This window comes from Aulonocara sp. 'chitande type north' Nkhata Bay, linkage group LG6 (assembly GCF_057382095.1).
Source record: "Aulonocara sp. 'chitande type north' Nkhata Bay isolate Kocher_YH1m ecotype deep benthic linkage group LG6, A_spYH_male_GT1.1, whole genome shotgun sequence".
Taxonomy (NCBI): domain Eukaryota; kingdom Metazoa; phylum Chordata; class Actinopteri; order Cichliformes; family Cichlidae; genus Aulonocara; species Aulonocara sp. 'chitande type north' Nkhata Bay.
Genome location: NC_141349.1, coordinates 31547874 through 31572769, shown reverse-complemented (window position 1 = coordinate 31572769; position 24896 = coordinate 31547874). Strand labels below are relative to the sequence as shown.

At 42.1% G+C, this 24896-nt stretch overlaps 2 protein-coding genes and 1 pseudogene across 2 annotated transcripts; 2 read left to right on the top strand and 1 right to left on the bottom strand.

Moving 5' to 3' along the window:
• The first annotated feature begins 222 nt into the window (after positions 1–222).
• On the top strand, positions 223–9956 carry LOC147328143 (von Willebrand factor A domain-containing protein 7-like; annotated as a pseudogene).
• Positions 9957–20734: 10778 nt separating this feature from the next.
• On the bottom strand, positions 20735–22903 carry LOC147328142 (uncharacterized). The gene is given in 2 exon segments (XM_086297424.1): positions 20735–21889; positions 21891–22903. Coding segments are annotated over 2 exon segments (1539 nt in total). The 5' UTR covers positions 22394–22903; the 3' UTR covers positions 20735–20853.
• A 1104-nt stretch (positions 22904–24007) lies between these two features.
• Positions 24008–24694, top strand: LOC147328141 (uncharacterized). The gene has a single exon (XM_086297644.1). The coding sequence runs from the start codon at positions 24008–24010 to the stop codon at positions 24692–24694; it is 687 nt and encodes a 228-aa protein (XP_086153770.1).
• The last annotated feature ends 202 nt before the right edge of the window (positions 24695–24896 follow it).

Below are 24896 nucleotides of genomic sequence, written 5' to 3'. Positions count from 1 at the left end.
TTTCTCTTTCTTTTTTAAGACGTTTTTAAGAGTCAGACTGTTTCTCAATCACTGCAGAAACATCTCTGTCCTTGATTATATGTTCTGTCTGCCAGCCTGCTGTAAAATGAATGTTGAAACATCCATAAAAAGAAGTTAGCATGATAAAGGTTTAGAGGCTGTAACCATATAGATTTGTATTTTTCTTTCAGCATTACCATCCTGTTTTCCTGCTTTTGAACTATGACTGCCAGACAGACAGTGATGCCTCTGGTGGTGCCGATCCTCTCCCTGCCAGGTCTTGTTCAGGGCTTCAAACCACTCTTCTCATCAGATTCCATCACTCACCGTTACATTACACGAATAGCAATCCTTCGAAAGACAGCAGAAGTCTGCCGAGATATCGCTGCTTCTAATAGACTGGATTTTACCCTGACTGTGAGTTGGAAAGACACTCTTAAAAAGAAATATTGTGAGAGCAGTGATGCATTCAGACATGTGTGCTTTGCTGAATCTTTGACGGTAACTAAAGACTTGAATGTTGCTGAGTGGAAAAATGCATGAATTAGTCACAACACCAAAACCAGTGACAAATGAAGTGAATAACATTTTCCTTGTTATAAGTTTGTGTTCTACTATAAAATATTGTCTATGGAATATTGTATTCATATGGGTGAATATACATATGGGCACACTTTTGGCAAAGGCAATCCCTGATAACATTGGCTTCCCAAAACAGGTTTCCAGATTTCCTAGAGCACTAAACAATTCAGTTCAATTCAATATTATTTATACAGCGTCACTTACGGATCAAGTAAGTGTACATTTTTGTGCTGTAAAAAAATCACATGACAAATAAACGGCATCCCTATTGCTGATGAGACAACTCCCACTTATAGTGCTATAAATAGAACAAATACTGATTAACATATGAGTGGCATGTTGTAATATACAAATTCCTTGTTTTCAGATTGATAATAGCTTGTCAGTTGGAAAGGTGCAAAGGGCCTGTTCGTCTATAGCTACCTTCACATCTTTCGTTTCCACCATCAAGTTTGAAACTGCCATTGCTACTATGTACCTCAGCAATGCAGCGGTGGACGCGATTTTTCTCCTGAGTGCGGCACGCCATTTTGACGATGAGACCTTCAACAGAGGACGGGATATCATCACAGAAGGTACAGCAAAGCTTAACAAGACAGCCCAGAACAAAATTAACACAACTGTTTTATGCTATATATAACTAACTGATTTTGAATATAGACTTTGGTTCATACTAGTTCTGACAGAAGCCTTACGTACTTGAAAGTTATAATATCTAGGAAAGTAACACTGAGTCACAGGGTCATGGTAAATTATAATTTATTACTAAACAAACCATGAAAACTGGAAAAGAACTTAGTATTGACCTGATGCTGTGATTGCAGCACAAGTCACACTATGGCAACTTGTGAGAATGCTCTTTCTGGACTTTAGCTCAGCATTCAATCATATCATCCCGGAGATCCTGGTCCAGAAACTGTCTCACCTGGGACTCTCCACCCCCATCTGCCTCTGGATCAAGGACTTCCTGACAAATAGACCACAGTCTGTCAGACTCGGCCCCCACCTGTCCAGCACCATCACACTCAGCACCGGGTCTCCACAAGGATGTGTTTTGAGTCCCCTCCTGTTTACACTCTACACATCCGACTGCTCCCCTACCCATCTCTCAAACACCATCATAAAGTTCGCGGATGACACCACAGTGGTTGGACTCATCTCAAGGGAGGATGAGTCGGACTACAGAGATGAGGTCAACAGACTGACTGAGTGGTGTTCAGTTAACAACCTCCAACTGAACACCACGAAAACTAAAGAACTTATCTTGGAATTCAGGAAGGGCAGAGCAGACCCGGCCCCACTTTACATTCACGGGAACTGTGTGGAGAGGGTACACTCCATGAGGTTTCTGGGCGTGCAGATCTCTGATGACCTCTCCTGCCTCTCCTGGACTGCAAATACCACGGCGGTGGTAAAAAAGGCCCAGCAGCATCTCCACTTTCTGAGAGTGCTCAGGAGGAACAACCTGGAGGAGAGGCTGCTGGTGACATTTTACAGAGACACCATAGAGAGCATTCTAACGTACGGCATAACAACATGGTATGCAGGGTGCTCAGCTGCGGACAGGAAAGTACTGCAGAGGGTCATCAACACAGCCCAGAAGATCACTGGCTGCTCTCTGCCCAGCCTGGAGGTCACTGCAAACTCTCGGTACCTCAGCAGAGCTGGCAATATCATCAAGGACTACTCTCACCCCAGCAATCAACTGTTTGAACTATTACCGTCAGGCCGACGGTACAGGTCACATAAAACCAGGACAAACAGATTCAGGGATAGCTTCTTTCCCAGAGCTATCACTGTAGTAAATAAGCACAAATACAATTGAACCTGCTTAGCTATACCATACCGTCACTGCCATTATATTATGCTGCTATTCATACTGTCATTATATTAATGCTGCTATCCTGTATATAAAGTACTTAATATTGTTTGAGTACTTGCGATTATTTTATTGTACTTTTTATATTTTACATTTATATTTATTATTTATCTTGCACCAAGGGAGTGGCACTCCAATTTCGTTGTACTCTGTACAATGACAATAAAGGCTATTCTATTCTATTGTATCTAACAATCTGTTGTATTTTGATGATGAGGTGTGTCTGCGGTCAAGGCCAGTGTCAAGCTAGAAAATTTTTACAGAGGGAGGTGGACTCTGGGGCAAATCTGTCACACCCTACAGGTAGGAGTGATGCTTGTTTTACTGCCAACTTTTAAGAGAGTATTATATGACACTGGGGTATCATTAAAGCAAAATGCAAAAGTGATTTTCTAAATTTGTTTCATACTCTGTACATCAAGGACTTTTACAGCCACAGTAACTGGGTGGAGCTGGGATATAAAACTCCATACAGTGCTCTGATCAGACCTGAGCAACCTCTTGAGAACCTGGCAGGTAGGTGCCCTCCCCCCATTGTCTGTGATGAGAATTGCAGTTTAACTACTTTAGCTAACTGCTATCTAGATTAAAATGTGCAGTTATCGCAGTGCATTCAGTAATTGGTCGATTGTTTGTCTCATGCCACTAGATGTTGAAAAGCATGCATTTATTGTATAATAAATAATAATAATAAATGTATACATTTAGAATGTTTTTTATTTCTGTGTTGCTTAATTTTGCTACAGGACGAAATATTCCAACTTGCAGAAGTTGTGTAGGAAAGAACAGTATCAACAACATTCTGCCTCACGTCCTGAACCGGGGACTTCTGACTTCAGGCTACTTCAGCATTTTCTTCTCAACAAAACTTACTGGTAAGTTGGAAAAATCATTTGTTTTAGTGTGTTGCATTTAGGGGTTTTTTGAGAGGGGAGAGGGGGGGGGGGGTATATTCTTTGATAAAATGCTAAAAATGTTATCCTTGTTTCAAGGTAAATGCAGCCATGGTGGATTTTTTGACCGCACAAGCAGGAAGGATCCAGTGGGAGGTATCAGTAAGGATACACTTGATTCCAATCATGGCATCTTTCAGATGAAACAGCTGTTCTGGCTATTCATGCCACTATGGAATTACTGGAGGACATCAGATTAGCTGCTGGAGAGAATACCTTCTTGAGGTATAGGCTAGTGATATCTGAGCCATTTTGTAGTCTCACACAAGAGGAACAAATAAATGCTTTTCATTGTCTTGATAACAATTTTTAGATATACACTCATCAGTCATTTTAAGAGGTACACTTTGCTGGTACTGGTTTGACCCCCTTTTACTTCCAGAACTGCTTCAGAAACATTCCTCAGAGATTTAGGTCCATACTGCACACCCATGATATGAATTTCAGAGAAATTATGATATTTTACTTTTTCAGGGACACACCTAACCCCTAACCATGCTTAACAGGAAGCAGATGTGAAAGCAGTGACTTAGTAGAAAGTCCCCTTACTTCCTTAAAATCTCAAGTCGAGCGTGCTTTGTGGGCAGAGAAGAAACCGGAATCTTCATTGCTGAGTGATGGTTAGTCATCCTGTGTTCTGTACTTAAACCCTAAATGCAGATGATGTGCTTACTCACCATGGAGAAAGGAAAGACTAACGATGAAATTTTTCCGATATAGCATTTGTATATTTTCTCATGAACTCACTCCCCATCTGCTCTTGTCTTGAGCAAGCAAGCAAGAGGTGCATGTACACCCTGTGAGTCAGACATCCTGGGCTAAGACAGTATGGTGGGGAGAATTATTATTTGATCCCCTTCTGTTTGCTCATTCACAAAGAAATGAACAGTCTCTAATTTTTTATAGTACTTTCAATTTAATGGAGAGAGACAGAATGTCAACCAACAATCTGGAAATCTATGATCTTGATTTGTTTCTTCTTTACCCTCTTTTTTGTTGCATTGGTCATGATGGACAACCAATACAAAACCCATCTTCAACATTGTCATTGTCATCCTGTACCCTTAGTAGAAAAACGGCATCAAAGAACAATGTTTCCACCTGCTTGACTGTGAGGATGGTGTTCTTTGGCTTATACTAAGCATTTCTCTTCCTCTAAATAAGGTGGGTCGAATCAATGGAAATTAAACTCAATTTTGGTTTCACCTTAGCATTTTCTCCCAAGCCTTCTCTGAATAATTTAAGTGTTTCCTGGCAAATCTAAGACAGGCCTGTACATTTGCCTGCTTTCACCAATACATTTCCTGGTGACTGTGCTGCCCCTTCAGATTATTACATAGCTGGTCACATGTCATTTTCTCATGATCATCCTCACCCTATGAGGCGATGTTTTCCATTGAGCTCCAGACAGAGGGCGTTTGATGGTAATTTTATATTTTTTTTAAATTTCTGAATGGTCCAACCACCAGTCACCTTCTCATTAAACATTTGGTTGGTGAGCCAACAGCCCATTCAAGCTTTGTTCAGGCCTATAGTCTTGTCTCTGACATCCTTCGGCAGCTCTCTGGTTACCCATGGTGGTGGAGAGGCTGGAATGGAAGAAGATCATTCTATGGAGATGTGTGTTTTCTACACATAACAAGTTGAGATCAAAAATTGAGTGATTGATTGAAGGATCGTAATCTATGTGCCACATGAGCACGATGTAGAAGCAAAAACTCTCACTGCATCATAGGGGATCAAAAACTTATTACACTCAGTGACAGGAAAATCTATTTATACCTTAAATGCAATGTGATTATTGGTTGATGTTCTCTCTCACTTTATTAAAGTGAAGCTATAAATTAGAGACTTACAATGTCAAATAATTATTTCCCTTGTTATAGAAAATTAGACTTTATTCAGAATTACATTAACTGTGTATTTTTTTTGTTGTTGTTCATTTGTTTGTTTGATTTTTATCATGTTTGTTTCTACAGACTGATGGGCCTCTCCCAGTCTCCTGTGCTGTGTTTTGTCATAGACACAACAGGAAGTATGAGAAATGAAATTGATGAGGCAAAGAGGGTTTCTTTTGAGATCATTGACAGAAAAAGAGGAACAGGACAGGAACCCTCCGGTTACATATTGGTACCTTTCAATGACCCAGGTAGATCATTTACTGGGTGAATTTGTACTTTATTAAATAGGAACATGTTTGAAAAGCATCTTGTAAAGTTATGCTGCTTGTGAAAAAAAAATCATTTGTTTTTTTCACTTTCACATAAATAAGAATAAAATGGCAGCACCGTTTGCAATTAAATGCTTGGCAAACAAATGCGCAATTTAGTAGCTTTTAAAATGTTTTACATTATACTGTATGTGCAGATTATGGGCCGTTGGTTATGACAGCAAATGCAGACGTTTTCAAAGAGCGCATCAACTGTCTGTCTGCAAGTGGAGGAGGAGATATCCCAGAAATGGTCTTGTCTGGACTACAGGTGATATAAACAGAGATACATTTTACAGAGTCATATTCAAATTTTGTAAGGTGGAGATGGAGTATCATCAAATTGTTATTATACAGTTCGATTTAAATTCCCCAGGAGATTGACTTTTATTATTAAACACGTGTATTTGCAGGGGATAGAAATGTCTCTTTTTAGTCGGAGTGGTTGATTGTATTTTACATTTTGAATTATTAATTTTTCATTTGTGATACTTTGTATGCCTTACATATAAACAAAAGCTTGCACTGACAGCAGCTCCACCCTTCTCCGAGATTTTTTTCTTCACTGATGCTCCAGCTAAAGACGCCCACCTGAAAAACACCATAGAGAGCACCAAATCTCAGGTAAGCGTGAACTTTATACCATCCTTCCTCTTAAAAATATAATATAAAAAATATAATACATTTTGGCATGTAACATGAGATTATTTTTACAGTATTTGTCTCCATGTAACTCTCAAACGTTATCTGAAGGGACCACACTATTTATAAAGGACTACATGTCCCCACACACCTGTATTCTCCATTCTTTTCATGTTTTTCAAAGTTATCAAGCCTGAAATCTGCTGCCTCTAGCCTAGCTCATTGATTCTCATTCATCTTCATTCTCAATAAATGTTTTACATTTAGATCTGTGTATCTTAATCTTGAATAAAAGGGGTTTTTTTCCTCATGCTTGCAGGTTACTTTCATGCTCACAAATATTGCGGGTGATCGACGTCGCCGCAGAACCTCTCAGGGTGTGGCTCCACGTGTAATGAGTCGATCTGGTACCCAGTTATACCAAGACCTAGCTGAAGCTTCTGGAGGTCAGGCCATTCAGGTCACTAAGTCAGAACTCTCTCTGGCTACCAGTGTTATAGTAGACTCATCAGCCAGCGCTGTGGTAAGACATCAATCAAGAGAATCATATCTGACTGAAGATCACACTGTGTGAGTAAATGTGATGTTTCTCTCCTTCTTTTAGGTGACAGTTTTTCAGGCAGCAAGGAACCCTGGAAGGCCTGATCATTTTACTTTTACTGTTGATGGTTCATTAAATAATGTAACAGCTTACATCACAGGAGACTCACCTCTCACCTTCAGCCTCACCAGCCCAACAGGTTTTGTCATCACAAATGTCTCTTAATACTTCTAAGATGCATTTTTTTATGCATTTGTTTAATTTTTTTTAACCTCTTATATCATCATATTGAAAATATCTTTGTAATTGTTTGTCCCTCTCCTCCAGGTGTTTCTCAGACTTCCAATCAGTCCAGTGGGCCTTTGGCATCTGTCACCAGAGCAGGAAACTTCCGTCGTTTAAGCTTTAACACTGATAATCAAACGGGGCTATGGCAAATCAGTGTTAGCTCAAACAACCCTTACTTAGTTAAGGTCACAGGTCAGTATCTGTCGCGGCCTTTTACTTTCCAAACAAAAAAGATCCGAGGAAAGGCCGTGGGTGGCAACGGGAGGTTTGTTTTGCTACGCACTTCTGACTCCATTGTTTAAAATCATATGCCGTTTATTTCGTGAAAAAAAATACAAACATAAATCAGCCAAATAACTTCTTTAAACTTAAACATAAACGAAAGTTAACTTAATTTGTTTTAACAATTTCAAAAGTGGTCAAAAAATCATTTTTTAACCCTCCCGTCTTCCCATCTGACATTTGGCAAACAAAACAAAAAACCTCTTTACCACACCCATCCCGGGTGCTCTTAATCTCTTAATTAATGGGAGGGTCCATAAACTAATAAACCAATCACTTTTCAAATGCTTATCCAATAAAATTTATTACAAATTAAGGTCAGTAAATTCTTACACCTTCAAGGAAAAAACAAAAAATGAATACAAATTGCATTCTAAAAACATTCAACAAAAATGGCCACAACAGTATCATTATTGTTAACTTTTAACCACTGAGTTATATGAGATGTTTTTCAAAGATTTTATTTGTCTGTGTCTACTGTTGTGCTTTCATACTCAGGTCAAAGTTCAGTGAACTTCATTTATAACCTCGTTGAAGAGTCTGCCGGAGCCCATGGGGACTTTAGTCTTAAGGAAGGACGTCCTCGCTCAGGTCAGGGTACTTTTATGGCGATTGTTTGTTCATTTTTATAGTTTGTAAAGTTCTCTTGTGGTAATCACTTTTCCTCACTTACTTTGGGTATGGCCTGGAAAAGGTATAAAAAGGTATAAAAATTTGGGTAGAATGGTCATTTTAATCGAGTTGATACGTCCTACCAGAGACATAGAGAGTGGTGTCCAGTGGGTAAGGGACCGCTTCACTTGGTTCAGCAATGCACTCACATTTTCTGTGCAGTGAGAATTTTTTATATTAATACCGTCACTGTTGTGTATATAATGTATCATGTGAAAAACAAAGTTTTCACAGGTCTCTATGCAGTCCTGTGACAAACTGAGTACACCCTTACTGCTTCCAAAGGAATTAAGAGGAATTAAATTCCAACCAGGTACAACTGTACAAATGCACGAGATTAATCAGCAGTTGTAACCCCTTCTATACAAGCGGAAGGTTTGGCAGTTGGCTGGTCTGGAACATTCAATTGTGTGTCAGTGCAATTAGAGTCTTCCTAGTAGCAAATAAACAAGCAAATTCACCTCAAGGTCTGACTAAAACTGCAAATAATGTGAGTTCTAAACCTCAGACTCTACAGGCCTCATTATGCATGTTAACTCATTCACTGCCAGCCATTTTCAAATCAGGTAACTCCCCACTGCCAGGGTTTTTGAGCATTTTTACTCATTTTTGAAGAGCCACAGAAAACTGTGTGTTATGATCATATAAACGCTGAACCTACCAAAATGAAGAACAGACTCTCTTCTTTCATCCAAAAAAAAAAGCTTGTTTCTACCATTTTCCATTCTTTAGTAATCAGCTGTAGAAGAGAGGTGGGTTCCACCAAAAATGCCTGTCTTGACCAAAAAAAGGGAGAAAACGAGCTTTTTGTGAAAAATACATTTCAAGCAGAAAAGTGCCTTTGACACTAATATTTCTTGCTTTGTGACACCTCTAACATATAAAATAGTTTTTCACTTCTATAAAACAGAAATAACACTGAGAAAGGTTATGTTTTATCAAAACAATTTATTTACAAATATATGTAAAAATAAAATTCACTGACAAGCTGCCCGAGGTTGTATTCTAGCCCCTCCCATTGAAAAACGTAATTGACGTCTATAGACGTCAATGGCAGTCAACGTAAGTTTTTCAATGGCAGTGAATGAGTTCAATGCTAAAGTTCAAGACAGAGAAAACATCTGATCTCTAAAAAGAACATGTCAGCACAGATTAGATCTGCAAAGTTGCATCTGAACAAACCACAAGATTTCTCAAACAATATGCTTTAGACAGGCAAAATTCCTTCACGGAGATATGAGGGACTGATAAGAAAACAACTGCGTCATATTTTTGTTAAAAATAGTTCTGCGAGCCATGGGCTTTAGGTAGTTTTCCACAAGCCTGTATTGAGTCACATAAAAACTTTCATTTTCAAATGCCTTCAGATTGATCAGATTCCTTTTTAAGGAAGGAAGGTCTATTAAAAAGTTAAAATTTTAGCATATAGCCAAATATATAGATTTATTTAGCACTGCAGAGCTTAATTAACATTGTATCATATGCCAAGGAAATTAATTCAACACCCTGAAGGCAGCCATTTCTTGCAATAATATTTCATTGAAGGTATTTCATGGAAGGTAATATTCATATCTTAAATATCCTGCAAAAATAGTCTTTGCACCTGCCCTACTCTGCAGTAAAGATTTAGTTATATATTATTTTGTCATGACTGTCAATCTGCTGACAGTGCATATTACTCCTGGTCTCATGCAGTCATTAGGAAGCAACGATTTCCTGGTGACATTTAGTGGAATCCCAGCAGGTGAATTTGTGCTTATCCTGAAAGGAGAGGACAGCAGCTCCACTTCCAGGTCCACTTCCAGGTCCACTTCAAGCAGCTTCCAGAGACAAGCGTCCACACGGATGTGGATGTGTCCACATGAAGCCTGTGTCAAGGCCCATATGGTTCTTCAGAATGTCACCTGACCAAATACAAACAAGGCCCCGACTCTCTGAAACGACGATACTGTCTCGTTATGTGATTCAAGCTCTTGAAAAGATGCTCTATTAAGATTCTTCTGCCAGCAGAAGTAGAATCTTTGAGGTGTAGCACTGTCGGCCACCAGTATTTTTGTATTTGTTTTTGTCTCCTCATGTCTTTCTAGTTTATAATGGGGTGCTGTTAGAAAAGTTGATGTTATGTTTTTCTGTGTAAATTTTCTGCACCTTTGAGATGCCAAATATGAAAATACCTAAGATGTAAGCTGATCTTACATAAAGGTCAGAACAACTAAATAAAAAAGTCATTTCATCGATCACTGTAGCAGCATTTGAAACAGAGTCTGATTACAGTTGTGAAGCTATTTTGTTATGCTGCAACCCACTGTCAGTAAACTGTGATAAATTCTAATCAATACAATCTTGAGGTCATTTGTTTACCTTTTAAATGCTGAATAAAAAATACCTGTATTAACAATAATAGCTATCGTTACTCTGTTTACGTTATCGTCATTAGAAATGTATTAATTTTATTTTGAGACACAACATGAATTCAGATTGTTTTTGTTTTAAATCATATGCTTACGTTTTTTGAAGAAACTCGTGCTTTTTCTGTTTCCCTCAGTTAGGGCTATTAAATAAGATAATACATGTCTATTATATGTATAATTCTGATTATTAGTTCAGTTATACAATTTTATAGTTGAAATTAAAGGTTAAATGTGAGGTTAGCCTTCTAGTTCAGATTGTTGTTTCACTTTTGAAACTGCATTCCTGACCTGTGTTGGTGGGTTATCTGTTTCTTAATGTGTGTATGCAAATTCACCTGTGCAGGGGCCCGGCTGTGATTGGTGGACCGAAGGAGCGGCCTGATGTAACTGGTTCCTGCTGTGGACATGAACTATAAAAGGGCGACCGAAGAGCAGCGGTGCGGGGGGTGTGGCAGACTTCCCGTGCACTTGCCTCAGGTCCAGATGGAGCAGCCGTAGCAATAGCTATTTGGTTAAAAGGTCGGGTATGTGTGTGAAGTGCGGAGCAAGTAGGGGTGAGCTGCCGATTATGTTGGGAAGCCTTCTTTTCTCCTGTGTTTTTAGACCAGGGAGGTCAGACTGTGTTATTTCTTTCTTTTCTTTTCCGTAAACAGGTCAGAGGGGAACCGAAGCCTAGGTTGAGTTTTGTTTGTTGTGTTGGCCTTAGCTCACCCCGAAATTATACACTCCCACTACCGTGAGTGCCATTGTTGTCAATAAACTATTGTTAAAAGTCCGATGCTGTGGCTGTGTCTGTTTGGGCGTGGGAAGTCACGGGACACCCCGCTCTTGTTACGGTGATTTCTGCTGATGTGGTTAGTATCGCAGATACGTTTGTGGCTGGGGAGCAAAAACCTTCTGTACGGGAGAAAGACATAGTGGGGGATAAATGCAGTGTGCTAAAATTAATACCGGCATTGAGCGGCAATGTGAATAAAGAAACTTTGGTAAGAGCTCAGGAAAACGACAAGTCTTTGAGTTCCTGTTTTGCAGCCGTTGTCACGGCTGGGGAAAGCACCCTTCCCTGTTTTTTCCTGCAGGATGACGTGTTAATGAGGCGGTGGTCTTCTGATCAGAGTGGAACATCAAGTGTTACACAGGTGGTGGTACCATCTCAGCATCGTGATCAGGTGCTAAGCTTAGCACATGATGCCGGCATGGCTGGGCACCTCGGAATAAATAAAACTTATTACCGAGTGCTGGGCAATTTCTTTTGGCCTGGCTTAAAAAACATGTAGCTGCTTACTGTCGATCTTGTGCCACCTGCCAGTTGGTGGGCAAACCCAATAAGCCCATTCCACCTGCGCCGTTAACTCCTATTCCAATAATGAGTGAACCTTTTGAAAAGGTAATACTAGACTGTGTGGGACCGTTGCCGAGAACAAAAGCCGGTCATCAGTATATTCTTACTGTAATGTGTTCAGCAACGGGATTTCCGGAAGCCATTCCGCTGCGTACGGTGAAAGCCAAAGCAGTAATTAAAGCTTTGATCAAATTTTTTTCTGTGATTGGGTTGCCAAAAATCATTCAAATGGACCAAGGCACCAACTTCATGTCCAGAGTCTTTGCACAGGTTGTTAAAGTACTACATGCTAAGCATGTTACATCAAGTCCATATCACCCCGAAAGTCAAGGTGCTTTGGAAAGGTTCCACCAAACTCTCAAAGTTATGTTATGTAAGTTCTGTTTGGAGTCTGGTAAAGAGTGGGATGAGGGGTTGCCCCTATTGTTGTTTGCCATTAGAGAGGCTAAACAGGAGTCGCTGGGATTTAGCCCTGCGGAGTTGGTTTTCGGACATGTGGTCCGAGGCCCTCTCCGACTTTTGAGGGAAAAATGGCTGTCGGAGGCCCCGGAGGAGCCGTGTAGTGTACCTGACTATGTGACTCAGCTTCGAGATAGGCTTCGCCTAGCGTGGAAAATAGCCGGGGAAAACTTAAAGCAAGTGCAAACTAAAATGAAGGCTCGTTTTGACAAAAAAAGCTGTGGATAGAAGTTTTCAACCAGGGGAGAGGGTGTTGATGTTACTGCCTGTAGTAGGGTCCAGTTTACTAACACAGTTTGCTGGTCCTTACAGTGTTGAATGTAAACTCGACAATAACCATTATGTGATTTGCACTCCAGATCAGCGGCGAAAAACCAGGGTTTGTCATGTGAATACGTTGAAACTGTTCTATCCCTGTAAGCAAAATACAACAGCGCCCCCGGTGTGCGCTGTTGCCATCCTCCCCGCCTACAAACTGTGTCTGTTTGGGCGTGGGAAGTCACGGACACACCGCTCTTGTTACGGTCATTTCGAGCCGGATCGTAACACTTCCTGTAGCATTTATGAGAGAGGTGTTACTACTGAACATTTTTTCCCACAACTGACATATATTATCTGTTCTGCACATCACACACCCAACAATGTAACTCTTCTGCATATTTGTACCATGAATAGAAATGGGAGGCACACAAAAAAGCATATGTTGAATAGAAAATCCATTAAAGCATTTTTATATAGTTACTTTAGTGTTTAAAACACTACCATAAAAATGGATTTGAACAATCAATTATCATTGCCCAGATCAGCCAGTAACCTTATTGTTGTGATGTGGTTTCGCTATTAAATAAGATAATACATGTCTATTATATGTATAATTCTGGTTATTAGTTCAGTTCTACATTTTTATAGTTGAAATTAAAGGTTAAATGTGAGGTTAGCCTTCTAGTTCAGATTGTTGTTTCACTTTTGAAACTGCATTCCTGGCCGTTTGAATTATTTCCTGTAGCATTTAAGAGAAATGTGTTACTACTGAACATTTTTTCCCACAACCATTTGCCCGGTGGGCCGATGGTGATTTTTCGTTTTTATGGGCCGATGATTTTTTATTTTTTTCTGGTAACGGTATAAACAATGAAAGGTGGTGGATTGGTCAGATGCTAGCTGGTGTGTAAAAATAACTCAGTTGTTTGGTGATGGCTATCGCGATGCTTCCACAGATTCAGTAACATTAGCAAGTGGTGGAGGACAGCAGGTGGATGAGAGAAAGGGGAGGCAAGAGAAGGAGAGACCAGAGGCAGCCGCCGGTTATGACCTGCAGTCTATCTGGGTCAGATATAAACCAAGTTTAGGTGGAGTTTATTTTTGTTGTGCTGTCAGTTTTTGTTTTGTTTTTTACAGTCAGTTTACAATAACTCGTACTGCGTACTAGCTAGCATGACGGAGTTTCTATACAGCTGGGTGGGTGCTATGATGTTACTGATAGTGAACTTTATTTAATTCATAAGGTTTGTTAGTAGAGTTGCCAACCGTCCCGTAAAAAGACGGAATCGTCCCGCATTCAGAGAAAATATTACGCGTTTTGTATTGAGCTAAAAAAGGAGCACAGTTTGTCCCGGACTTCAGCTACAATGGAAAAGACACAAAGCTTGAGTTATTCTGTCTTTATGCTGTCAGCTGCCTCTTCTTCGCTCATTTTTCCCCCTCCCTCACCTGTTTCTACTTCAATGAACATGATCATGAATCTGATCAATGATCAGCTTTTCTCTCTTGTTTGTTTATCGCCCACTTTGCGCCAGAAAGAGGAAACCAGCGGATGTCGCGTTAAACAACAGCTGCACGTTTAAGCTTGATCAGCTGTTTTTAGAATTGATTTAATATCAATTTCAAGTATCAGCTGATGTTTGCTGGAGCCACAGCTATTAAGCTGCTGGTCATGATGTCGGTTTGATATGTGGTGAGAGGGAAACATGAAGATGAAACCAGGAGATGTCCTTACTGAATCATCAGAGCTGAACAGGTGATGGACAAACAGGTTTACCTTTTAGGTGACAGGAATGAGTTAAAGGGAAGTTATGAACTGTTTCTGAGAGACAAATAACACCAGGATCCTTTTTTACGCTGACAGCTGGTAACTGTGCAGGGGCGGATCTAGCAAAGTTTTGCCAGGGGGCCAGGTAGGGCATTAACAGGGAAAAGGGGGCGCAAAGAAATACGTTCTTATTCTCATTTAAAATGTCTCGCTTTTATTAAATAATTATCTGAAGATTACAACCAAAGTTTTTATCTGACCTAAAATGTATGGAAATCATACATATACCAACAAGACAGTGTACATCACTTTTACAACAGCGTCTGTTTTCATTCAAAGGCTTTATGGCTTTTCCTATAATACCTGGGGGGGCCAGTCTCTAGTCAAAATGCCTGGGCCAATTTTTTGTCCCAGTCCAGCCCTGCCCACAACTGACATATATTATCTGTTCTGCACGTCACACACCAAACAATGCAACTCTTCTGCATATTTGTACCATGTATAGAAATGGGAGGCACATAAAAAAACAAACATATGATGAATAGAAAATCAATTAAAGCTGTCACGGTTTGGCAGGGCAAACCGTGAGGATGCAGGGAAGGAGGACCCAGGCGCGGAGCTCTGTGTGTAAACAGTGCGTTTATTTACAATGTATGGAAACCAACAACAATAAATCCCCGTGCTCTCCCGTGACGTGTCGTGTCGCAATAATCCCGCGTCGGTGGGAGCTCCATCGGTCTCCTAAATAGCTCCCCCGACGAGCCTGATCAGCAGCAGGCATGGCCAATCCTCTAGCAGGACCACGCCCATCAGGCCTGCAGGTGCTTGACATCCACACACATATATACGCACACATACACACATACGGCTACACATACAATAAGTGGAACACCGAACAGAAGCATAGAATTACAAATACATATCACAACATAATTCATAACTGCTCGGGGACCCTGGGTCGCTCCGACCCAGGACCCGGACAAAAGCATTTTTATATAGTTACTTTAGTGTTTAAAACACTACCATAAAAATGGATTTTAACAATCAATTATCATTGCCCAGATCATCATCATCATTTATGTAAATAACACTTTAAAAACACACCTGGTAGACAAAAGTGCTGTACAATACAAATATGCACATAGTAATAAAACCAGACACAGCAATAAAATTACTTTAAATTTAAAAAAAAAACTTGTTGTTAATCACAAATACCATTCTTTTTTGTTTTTTCTTTTTTACTGTGGAACCATTATATAATGGTTGTTATTGTTTGTCGTAAAAGATAATACATGTCTATTATATGTATAATACTGATACTGTAGCTCCTGTGAAAACTAAGGTCTCTAATCAGAAGTACCTGACTCCGTGGTCTAATTCTCAAACACGTACCCTAAAGCAGATGACTCGTAATCTGGAGAGGAAATGGCGTGTCACAAATTTAGAGGATCATCATTTAGCCTGGAGAAATAGTTTGCTGCTTTATAAGAAAGCCCTCCGCAAAGCCAGAACATCTTACTATCCATCACTGATTGAAGAAAATAAGAACAACCCCAGGTTTCTCTTCAGCACTGTAGCCAGGCTGACAAAATGTCAGAGCTCTTTTGAGCCAACAATCCCTTTAACGTTAACTAGTAATGACTTCATGAACTTCTTCACAAATAAAATTTTTATCATTAGAGAAAAAATTACCAGTAATCATCTCACAGATGTAATATTATCTACAGCTACTCCTAGTACCATTGATGTTAAGTTAGACTCTTTTTCTCTAATTGATCTTTCTGAGTTAACTTCAATAATTACTTCCTCCAAACCATCAACGTGTCTTTTAGACCCCATTCCTATAAAACTGCTCAAAGAAGTCCTGCCATTAATTAATTCTTCGATCTTAAATATAATCAACCTATCTCTAATGATCGGCTATGTACCACAGGCCTTCAAGCTAGCTGTAGTTAAACCTTTACTCAAAAAGCCATCTCTAGACCCAGCAGTCTTAGCTAATTATAGGCCAATCTCCAACCTTCCTTTCATATCAAAAATCCTTGAAAGAGTAGTTGTCAAACAGCTAACAGATCATCTGCAGAGGAATGGTTTATTTGAAGAGTTTCAGTCAGGTTTCAGAGCTCATCACAGCACAGAAACAGCTTTAGTGAAGGTTACAAATGATCTTCTTATGGCCTCTGACAGTGGACTCATCTCTGTGCTTGTCCTGCTAGACCTTAGTGCAGCATTCGATACTGTCGACCATAATATCCTATTAGAGCGATTAGAACATGCTGTAGGTATTACAGGTACTGCACTGCAGTGGTTTGTATCATATCTATCTAATAGACTCCAATTTGTTCATGTAAATGGAGAGTCCTCTTCACACACTGAGGTTAATTATGGAGTTCCACAGGGTTCAGTGCTAGGACCAATTCTGTTTACATTATACATGCTTCCCTTAGGCAGTATCATTAGAAGACATAGCATACATTTTCACTGCTATGCAGATGACACCCAGCTCTATCTGTCCATGAAGCCAGATAACACACACCAATTAGTTAAACTGCAGGAATGTCTTAAAGACATAAAGACCTGGATGGCCGCTAACTTTCTGCTTCTTAATTCAGATAAAACTGAGGTTATTGTACTCGGCCCTGAAAAGCCTAGAAATATGGTATCTAACCAGATTCTTACTCTGGATGGCATTACCTTGGCCTCCAGTAACACTGTGAGGAACCTTGGAGTTATTTTTGACCAGGACATGTCCTTCAATGCACATATTAAACAAATATGTAAGACTGCGTTCTTCCATTTGCGCAACATCTCTAAAATTAGAAATATCCTGTCTCAGAGTGACGCTGAAAAACTAGTTCATGCATTTATTACTTCCAGGCTGGACTACTGTAATTCATTATTATCAGGATGTCCAAAAAACTCACTGAAAAGCCTTCAGCTAATCCAAAATGCTGCAGCAAGAGTACTGACAGGGACTAGAAAGAGAGAGCATATTTCTCCTGTTTTGGCTTCCCTTCATTGGCTTCCTGTTAAATCCAGAATTGAATTCAAAATCCTGCTCCTCACATACAAGGTCTTAAATAATCAGGCCCCATCTTATCTTAATGACCTTGTAGTACCATATCACCCTATTAGAGCACTTCGCTCTCGCTCTGCAGGCCTACTTGTTGTTCCTAGAGTATTTAAAAGTAGAATGGGAGGGAGAGCCTTCAGTTTTCAGGCCCCTCTTCTGTGGAACCAGCTTCCAGTTTGGATTCAGGAGACAGACACAATCTCTACTTTGAAGATTAGGCTTAAAACTTTCCTTTTTGCTAAAGCATATAGTTAGGGCTGGACCAGGTGACCCTGAATCCTCCCTTAGTTATGCTGCAATAGACATAGGCTGCCGGGGGATTCCCATGATGCATTGAGTTTTTCCTTTCCAGTCACCTTTCTCGCTCACTATGTATTAACAGACCTCTCTGCATTGAATCATATCTGTTATTAACCTCTGTCTCTCTTCCACAGCATGTCTTTTATCCTGTCTTCCTTCTCTCACCCCAACCGGTCGCAGCAGATGGCCGCCCCTCCCTGAGCTTGGTTCTGCCGGAGGTTTCTTCCTGTTAGAAGGGAGTTTTTCCTTCCCACTGTTGCCAAAGTGCTTGCTCATAGGGGGTCATATGATTGTTGGGGTTTTCTCTGTATCTATGAAGCGCCTTGAGGCGACTTATGTTGTGATTTGGCGCTATATAAATAAAATTGAATTGAATTGAATTGAATAATTCTGGTTACTGATTCAGTTCTACATTTTTTTAGTTGAAATTAAAGGTTAAATGTGAGGTTAGCCTTCTAGTTCAGATTGTTGTTTCACTTTTGAAACTGCATTACTGGCCGTTTTAATTACTTCCTGTAGCATTTATGAGAAATGTGTTACTACTGAACATTTTTTCCCACAACTGACATATATTATCTGTTCTGCACATCACACACCCAACAATGTAACTCTTCTGCATATTTGTACCATGAATAGAAATGGGAGGCACACAAAAAAGCATATGTTGAATAGAAAATCCATTAAAGCATTTTTATATAGTTACTTTAGTGTTTAAAACACTACCATAAAAATGGATTTGAACAATCAATTATCATTGCCCAGATCAGCCAGTAACCTTATTGTTGTGATGTGGTTTCGCTATTAAATAAGATAATACATGTCTATTATATGTATAATTCTGGTTATTAGTTCAGTTCTACATTTTTATAGTTGAAATTAAAGGTTAAATGTGAGGTTAGCCTTCTAGTTCAGATTGTTGTTTCACTTTTGAAACTGCATTCCTGGCCGTTTGAATTATTTCCTGTAGCATTTAAGAGAAATGTGTTACTACTGAACATTTTTTCCCACAACCATTTGCCCGGTGGGCCGATGGTGATTTTTCGTTTTTATGGGCCGATGATTTTTTATTTTTTTCTGGTAACGGTATAAACAATGAAAGGTGGTGGATTGGTCAGATGCTAGCTGGTGTGTAAAAATAACTCAGTTGTTTGGTGATGGCTATCGCGATGCTTCCACAGATTCAGTAACATTAGCAAGTGGTGGAGGACAGCAGGTGGATGAGAGAAAGGGGAGGCAAGAGAAGGAGAGACCAGAGGCAGCCGCCGGTTATGACCTGCAGTCTATCTGGGTCAGATATAAACCAAGTTTAGGTGGAGTTTATTTTTGTTGTGCTGTCAGTTTTTGTTTTGTTTTTTACAGTCAGTTTACAATAACTCGTACTGCGTACTAGCTAGCATGACGGAGTTTCTATACAGCTGGGTGGGTGCTATGATGTTACTGATAGTGAACTTTATTTAATTCATAAGGTTTGTTAGTAGAGTTGCCAACCGTCCCGTAAAAAGACGGAATCGTCCCGCATTCAGAGAAAATATTACGCGTTTTGTATTGAGCTAAAAAAGGAGCACAGTTTGTCCCGGACTTCAGCTACAATGGAAAAGACACAAAGCTTGAGTTATTCTGTCTTTATGCTGTCAGCTGCCTCTTCTTCGCTCATTTTTCCCCCTCCCTCACCTGTTTCTACTTCAATGAACATGATCATGAATCTGATCAATGATCAGCTTTTCTCTCTTGTTTGTTTATCGCCCACTTTGCGCCAGAAAGAGGAAACCAGCGGATGTCGCGTTAAACAACAGCTGCACGTTTAAGCTTGATCAGCTGTTTTTAGAATTGATTTAATATCAATTTCAAGTATCAGCTGATGTTTGCTGGAGCCACAGCTATTAAGCTGCTGGTCATGATGTCAGTTTGATATGTGGTGAGAGGGAAACATGAAGATGAAACCAGGAGATGTCCTTACTGAATCATCAGAGCTGAACAGGTGATGGACAAACAGGTTTACCTTTTAGGTGACAGGAATGAGTTAAAGGGAAGTTATGAACTGTTTCTGAGAGACAAATAACACCAGGATCCTTTTTTACGCTGACAGCTGGTAACTGTGCAGGGGCGGATCTAGCAAAGTTTTGCCAGGGGGCCAGGTAGGGCATTAACAGGGAAAAGGGGGCGCAAAGAAATACGTTCTTATTCTCATTTAAAATGTCTCGCTTTTATTAAATAATTATCTGAAGATTACAACCAAAGTTTTTATCTGACCTAAAATGTATGGAAATCATACATATACCAACAAGACAGTGTACATCACTTTTACAACAGCGTCTGTTTTCATTCAAAGGCTTTATGGCTTTTCCTATAATACCTGGGGGGGCCAGTCTCTAGTCAAAATGCCTGGGCCAATTTTTTGTCCCAGTCCAGCCCTGCCCACAACTGACATATATTATCTGTTCTGCACGTCACACACCAAACAATGCAACTCTTCTGCATATTCGTACCATGTATAGAAATGGGAGGCACATAAAAAAACAAACATATGATGAATAGAAAATCAATTAAAGCTGTCACGGTTTGGCAGGGCAAACCGTGAGGATGCAGGGAAGGAGGACCCAGGCGCGGAGCTCTGTGTGTAAACAGTGCGTTTATTTACAATGTATGGAAACCAACAACAATAAATCCCCGTGCTCTCCCGTGCTCTCCCGTGACTCCCGTGTCGTGTCGTGTCGCAATAATCCCGCGTCGGTGGGAGCTCCATCGGTCTCCTAAATAGCTCCCCCGACGAGCCTGATCAGCAGCAGGCGTGGCCAATCCTCTAGCAGGACCACGCCCATCAGGCCTGCAGGTGCTTGACATCCACACACATATATACGCACACATACACACACACGGCTACACATACAATAAGTGGAACACCGAACAGAAGCATAGAATTACAAATACATATCACAACATAATTCATAACTGCTCGGGGACCCTGGGTCGCTCCGACCCAGGACCCGGACAAAAGCATTTTTATATAGTTACTTTAGTGTTTAAAACACTACCATAAAAATGGATTTTAACAATCAATTATCATTGCCCAGATCATCATCATCATTTATGTAAATAACACTTTAAAAACACACCTGGTAGACAAAAGTGCTGTACAATACAAATATGCACATAGTAATAAAACCAACCCCCAAATGACCAAACTGTCCATCTCAAAAGTCCCAGAGGCTCAACCGCGACTCCAGCGGAGGCACAAAACAGTTCAATAACCCCCCAAAACTGTGGCGGGAGAAAAATAGTTCAGGCGGCCAGTAACTATAACACAAGAGTTCAGGTGGCCTACCTCGGGTCCCGTGAAAGCAACAGAATACTTCAAGCGGCCTGCCACAGGTGCAATGGCGGCGGCGCTGCAGCTCCGGCGGGCGGCCACGGATCCGGTGGCAGCTGTGTGACAGCTCCGGCGGGCGGCCACAGGCCCGGTGGCGGCGGCGTCGCAACAGTTCCGGCAGGCGGCCACGGGTCCGATGGCGGCGGCGTTGCAGCTCTGTTGAGCGACGGAGTAGAATGGCCCATAATCCCCGACGTGCTGGACGTGGACGCTGTGGTGGGCGCGCTGGACGTGGAGGTACATCCTGCACACCGACCTCCGGCTCTGGCTGAGCGGGTCCCCCCTGCACGCCGAGTACCTCCGGCTGCGACGCTGGCTCCTGCTCACTGGGCTCCTGCTCGCTGAGCTCCACAGTTGGCAGCGCAGGTCCCTCCTTCAGCGGCGGTGCAGGCTCGCTGAGCTCCGGCGCTCTCTCCTGCTGCGGCACGCCGAGCTCCTCTGCAGGTGGCGCGGGCTCCTCCCGCTCGCTGAGCTCCTCTGCAGGCGGCGCGGGCTCCTCCCGCTCACCGAGCTCCTCTACAGGCGGCGCGGGATCCTCCCATTTGCTGAGCTCCTCTGCAGGCGGCGCGGGCTTGTCCCGCTCGCCGAGCTCCTCTGGCTGCACTGCAGCTACGGATGGTTGAGCCGGTGGCGAAGATGGTGATACGGCATCCGCAGGCGGTGGAGATGATGGTAAAGTAGGTGATGTGGATAGTGAAGCCGAGAGTGCTGCACTCGTTGCAGACTGATGGGACGCTGGTGGAGTGGGTCCAGCCGGTGTATCGACCTCCGACACAATTGGCTGAGGAAAAGTCAGGGAACCTGGCAGTGGTGAGGCACGCCGGCGGCGCCAACGTCGCTTCCTAAACAATGCCGGGGCCGGTGTCTGACTAAGGTTCCACCAGCCGGCCGGGCAGGACAGCAGCTGTGTGGTTTTGAGCTGCCGGTCCTTCGTCTGCTGACTCAGCAGATGCCGCGGGGGTGAGTGGAGATGTGGTGAGGTGCAGAGAGCGTGGGAACTGTTTCCCCCACAATGGAGGGTCCAACAAGTGAGCTGCAAGCGACGGTGGGGAAGCTATCTGCCTATGAAAAAAGAAACAGGCAGCAAGGGCTCCCAGGGAGGTCGCCACATCCGCCTCACCCGGACAGCCCAAACCAAAAAGCTCAAAGCTGGAACTTGCCCTCAGTATGGTTATAATCGAAATTAATCTCTTAATGTCCAAAAAGCTTACAGAAAAGGTGGTTGAAGACAGGAAAGTATCAAAAAATACGACCTGTATGTGTCTCTGATGTGGGTCTGCCGCCTGGATAATGCTCCGACAGTAATTCCAGAGCTGGGCGAGCAATTCCTCCTGTGAGACGGTCCTTGAGTCCGCTGGGCCCATAATGGCTGGATTATTCTGTCACGGTCTGGCTGGCAGACCGTGGTGTCATGACCCTGTGCCTTCTCGGCTGACTCTGTATGGCTACAAGTGTTTTTGTTGTGCTGCATCTCTTTCCCCACTGCGCTCTACCGGGGCGGAGTCATGACGGCTCCAGCCCCTGGCTCGGACACCTGCAAACAATCATCTCATCCACTTCTTAAGGCGGCTGCTGAGAGTGCTTCTTCGCTGGATTATTGTGTAACACTCGTCAGTGTCATCGCCAATCTGAGCTTTTTCCCGAGTTTCTTTCGTGCCGCAACTTACCTGTTTTTCCTCCCTGTGTCAGATTTCTCGCCAGCCTGAGGACCGCCGTTTGGTGAGCTAAAAGCCGGAGTCCGAGCTACCTGAGCTTCAGTGAAGGATTGTGTACATAGCCATCCCCTTCCCGTGCCTGTGTTCCCCGGAGACCCTCTTCCTGTGCCCCCTCACCTGTATATATCCGCACCTGGTGTCTGTGTGTAAATAAATTGTGAACTTAAGTGACGGTCTGCCTCCGAGTCTCTCCTGATCCTGACACGTGGGGAGATGGGGAAATAGGACCCAACCGCCGGACTATTCAGTGCAACAGTGTTTATTTCCAAGGTGGTGAAGTAAACAACAATAAATCCCCAGTTTCCCAGACTCCCGTGTAGTGTCTTCTTCCCAAAAGTCCCCGTGTAGTGCTCTCTGCCCCAGTGTCCCTGCACTCCCCGTGCTCACTGCTCCTTCTCGTCCCACACTCCTCCTGAGGGGAAAACAATAGAGGCAGCCGTTACACACTTGTCCCAGCGGGCATACACTCACACTTGACTATGCTTGAAGATTGACGTGTAGTCAAACGCAATAATCCAGCGTTGGTGGAAGCTCCATTGCTCATCTAAATAGCTCCCCCGATGAGCCCAGATGAGGAGCAGGTGTGCGGCAAGAACTTCGGGTGTGGCCAGCCCTCAAGTCAGGCCACGCCCCCAGGGCTGAAGGTGCCTGTAACTTGGCCACAGAAGAAAGGCAACACACACACACACCTGCCTACATACAGATGTGCACAGGGGCAGTGCAGACAACACACCAAATAATAATAACAACAACAATAATAATAATAATAATAATAATAATAACAACAACAACAACAACAACAACAGTCATAGTCCCCACTGCCCACGGACCCCGAGTCCCCAGAGCCGGGTCCGTGACACTTGCACAAAGTTTAGGGGTGTGTCTGTGGGAATTTTTGATCATTCTTCCAGAAGTGCATTTGTGAGGTCAGACACAGAGATATTGAACGAGAAGGCATCATTTGAACAGGTTTTCAGTTATTTTTTGTTGTTTTTTAGTTATATTCCTTTAGTTTCATTTAATTTTACCAGAAAAGATCAGCTTATCCTTACAGGAAAAATCAGCACATGCCAATGTCATGGCATTTTCACTCAAATGCGCAGCAGGAGAGAGCGCCGGAGCTCGGCAAGCCGCAGCAGGAGAGAGCGCCGAACTGAGACTGGATTGACTGGAGAGATCGGGCAACCTCTGGACATTGCAGTGTCAGCAACAGCGAGGAAAACGCCCACAACGGTGAACGGAGCAAGTGAGACAGCAAACTAAATGGGGCCTAAGAGAACACCGACCGCTGAGGAAATTGAGGACATCAAAAAGTCACTGGACTTTTTAACTGAAGAAACATCAGCTATCAAGCTACAGCAGAAATATATCCTGGACATTGTCGAGGAGATAAGGTCGCTTCGCAATCAGAATGCAGAGAAGCAGAAACGGATTGTCTATCTGGAGAGCAGGGTCGTGGACCTGGAGCAATACACCAGAATGAACGATGTGATCATCACAGGGCTACACATAAAACCCCAGTCATATGCTCGGGCTGTGACTGCTGACAGCAAAGAGGAGCATGGAGAACTGGATGTTAGCTCTGCAGAGCAACAGGTAGCTGGTTTCTTGCAGTCAAAAGGGATCGACCTGGACTGTAATAACATCGAGGCATGCCACCCTTTGCCCAGGAGAAACGCTAGTGATAAACCAGCTGTCATCATAAGATTTGTAAACAGGAAACACAAGAATGCACTGCTGAAGCAGGGGAGAAAACTAAAGGGATCGAACGTCTACATGAATGACCATCTAACCAAATACAACGCTAAGAAAGCACGACACCTAAAGAAACTGGATAAAATTCAAAATACCTGGACTGCAAACTGTAAAATATTTATTAAACTCAACGGCACACCGGAGGAAGCCAAAGTGCTGGTCATCAAATGCATCCAGGATCTGGAAAAATATTAACAAGTCACATGACTACAAATGCAAGGAGCTGAACAAACAATCTACATCCATCAAAGCAGGTAATAGAAGATAACAACGGAAGCTAAAGCACAACATATTAAATCATGAAACAATCAATTAATTTAACATCTGGGAATTATACACTGCTATCACAGAGGATTGCTAATCATGAGAATCTGGAGTTAAATTCACCACAAAACAC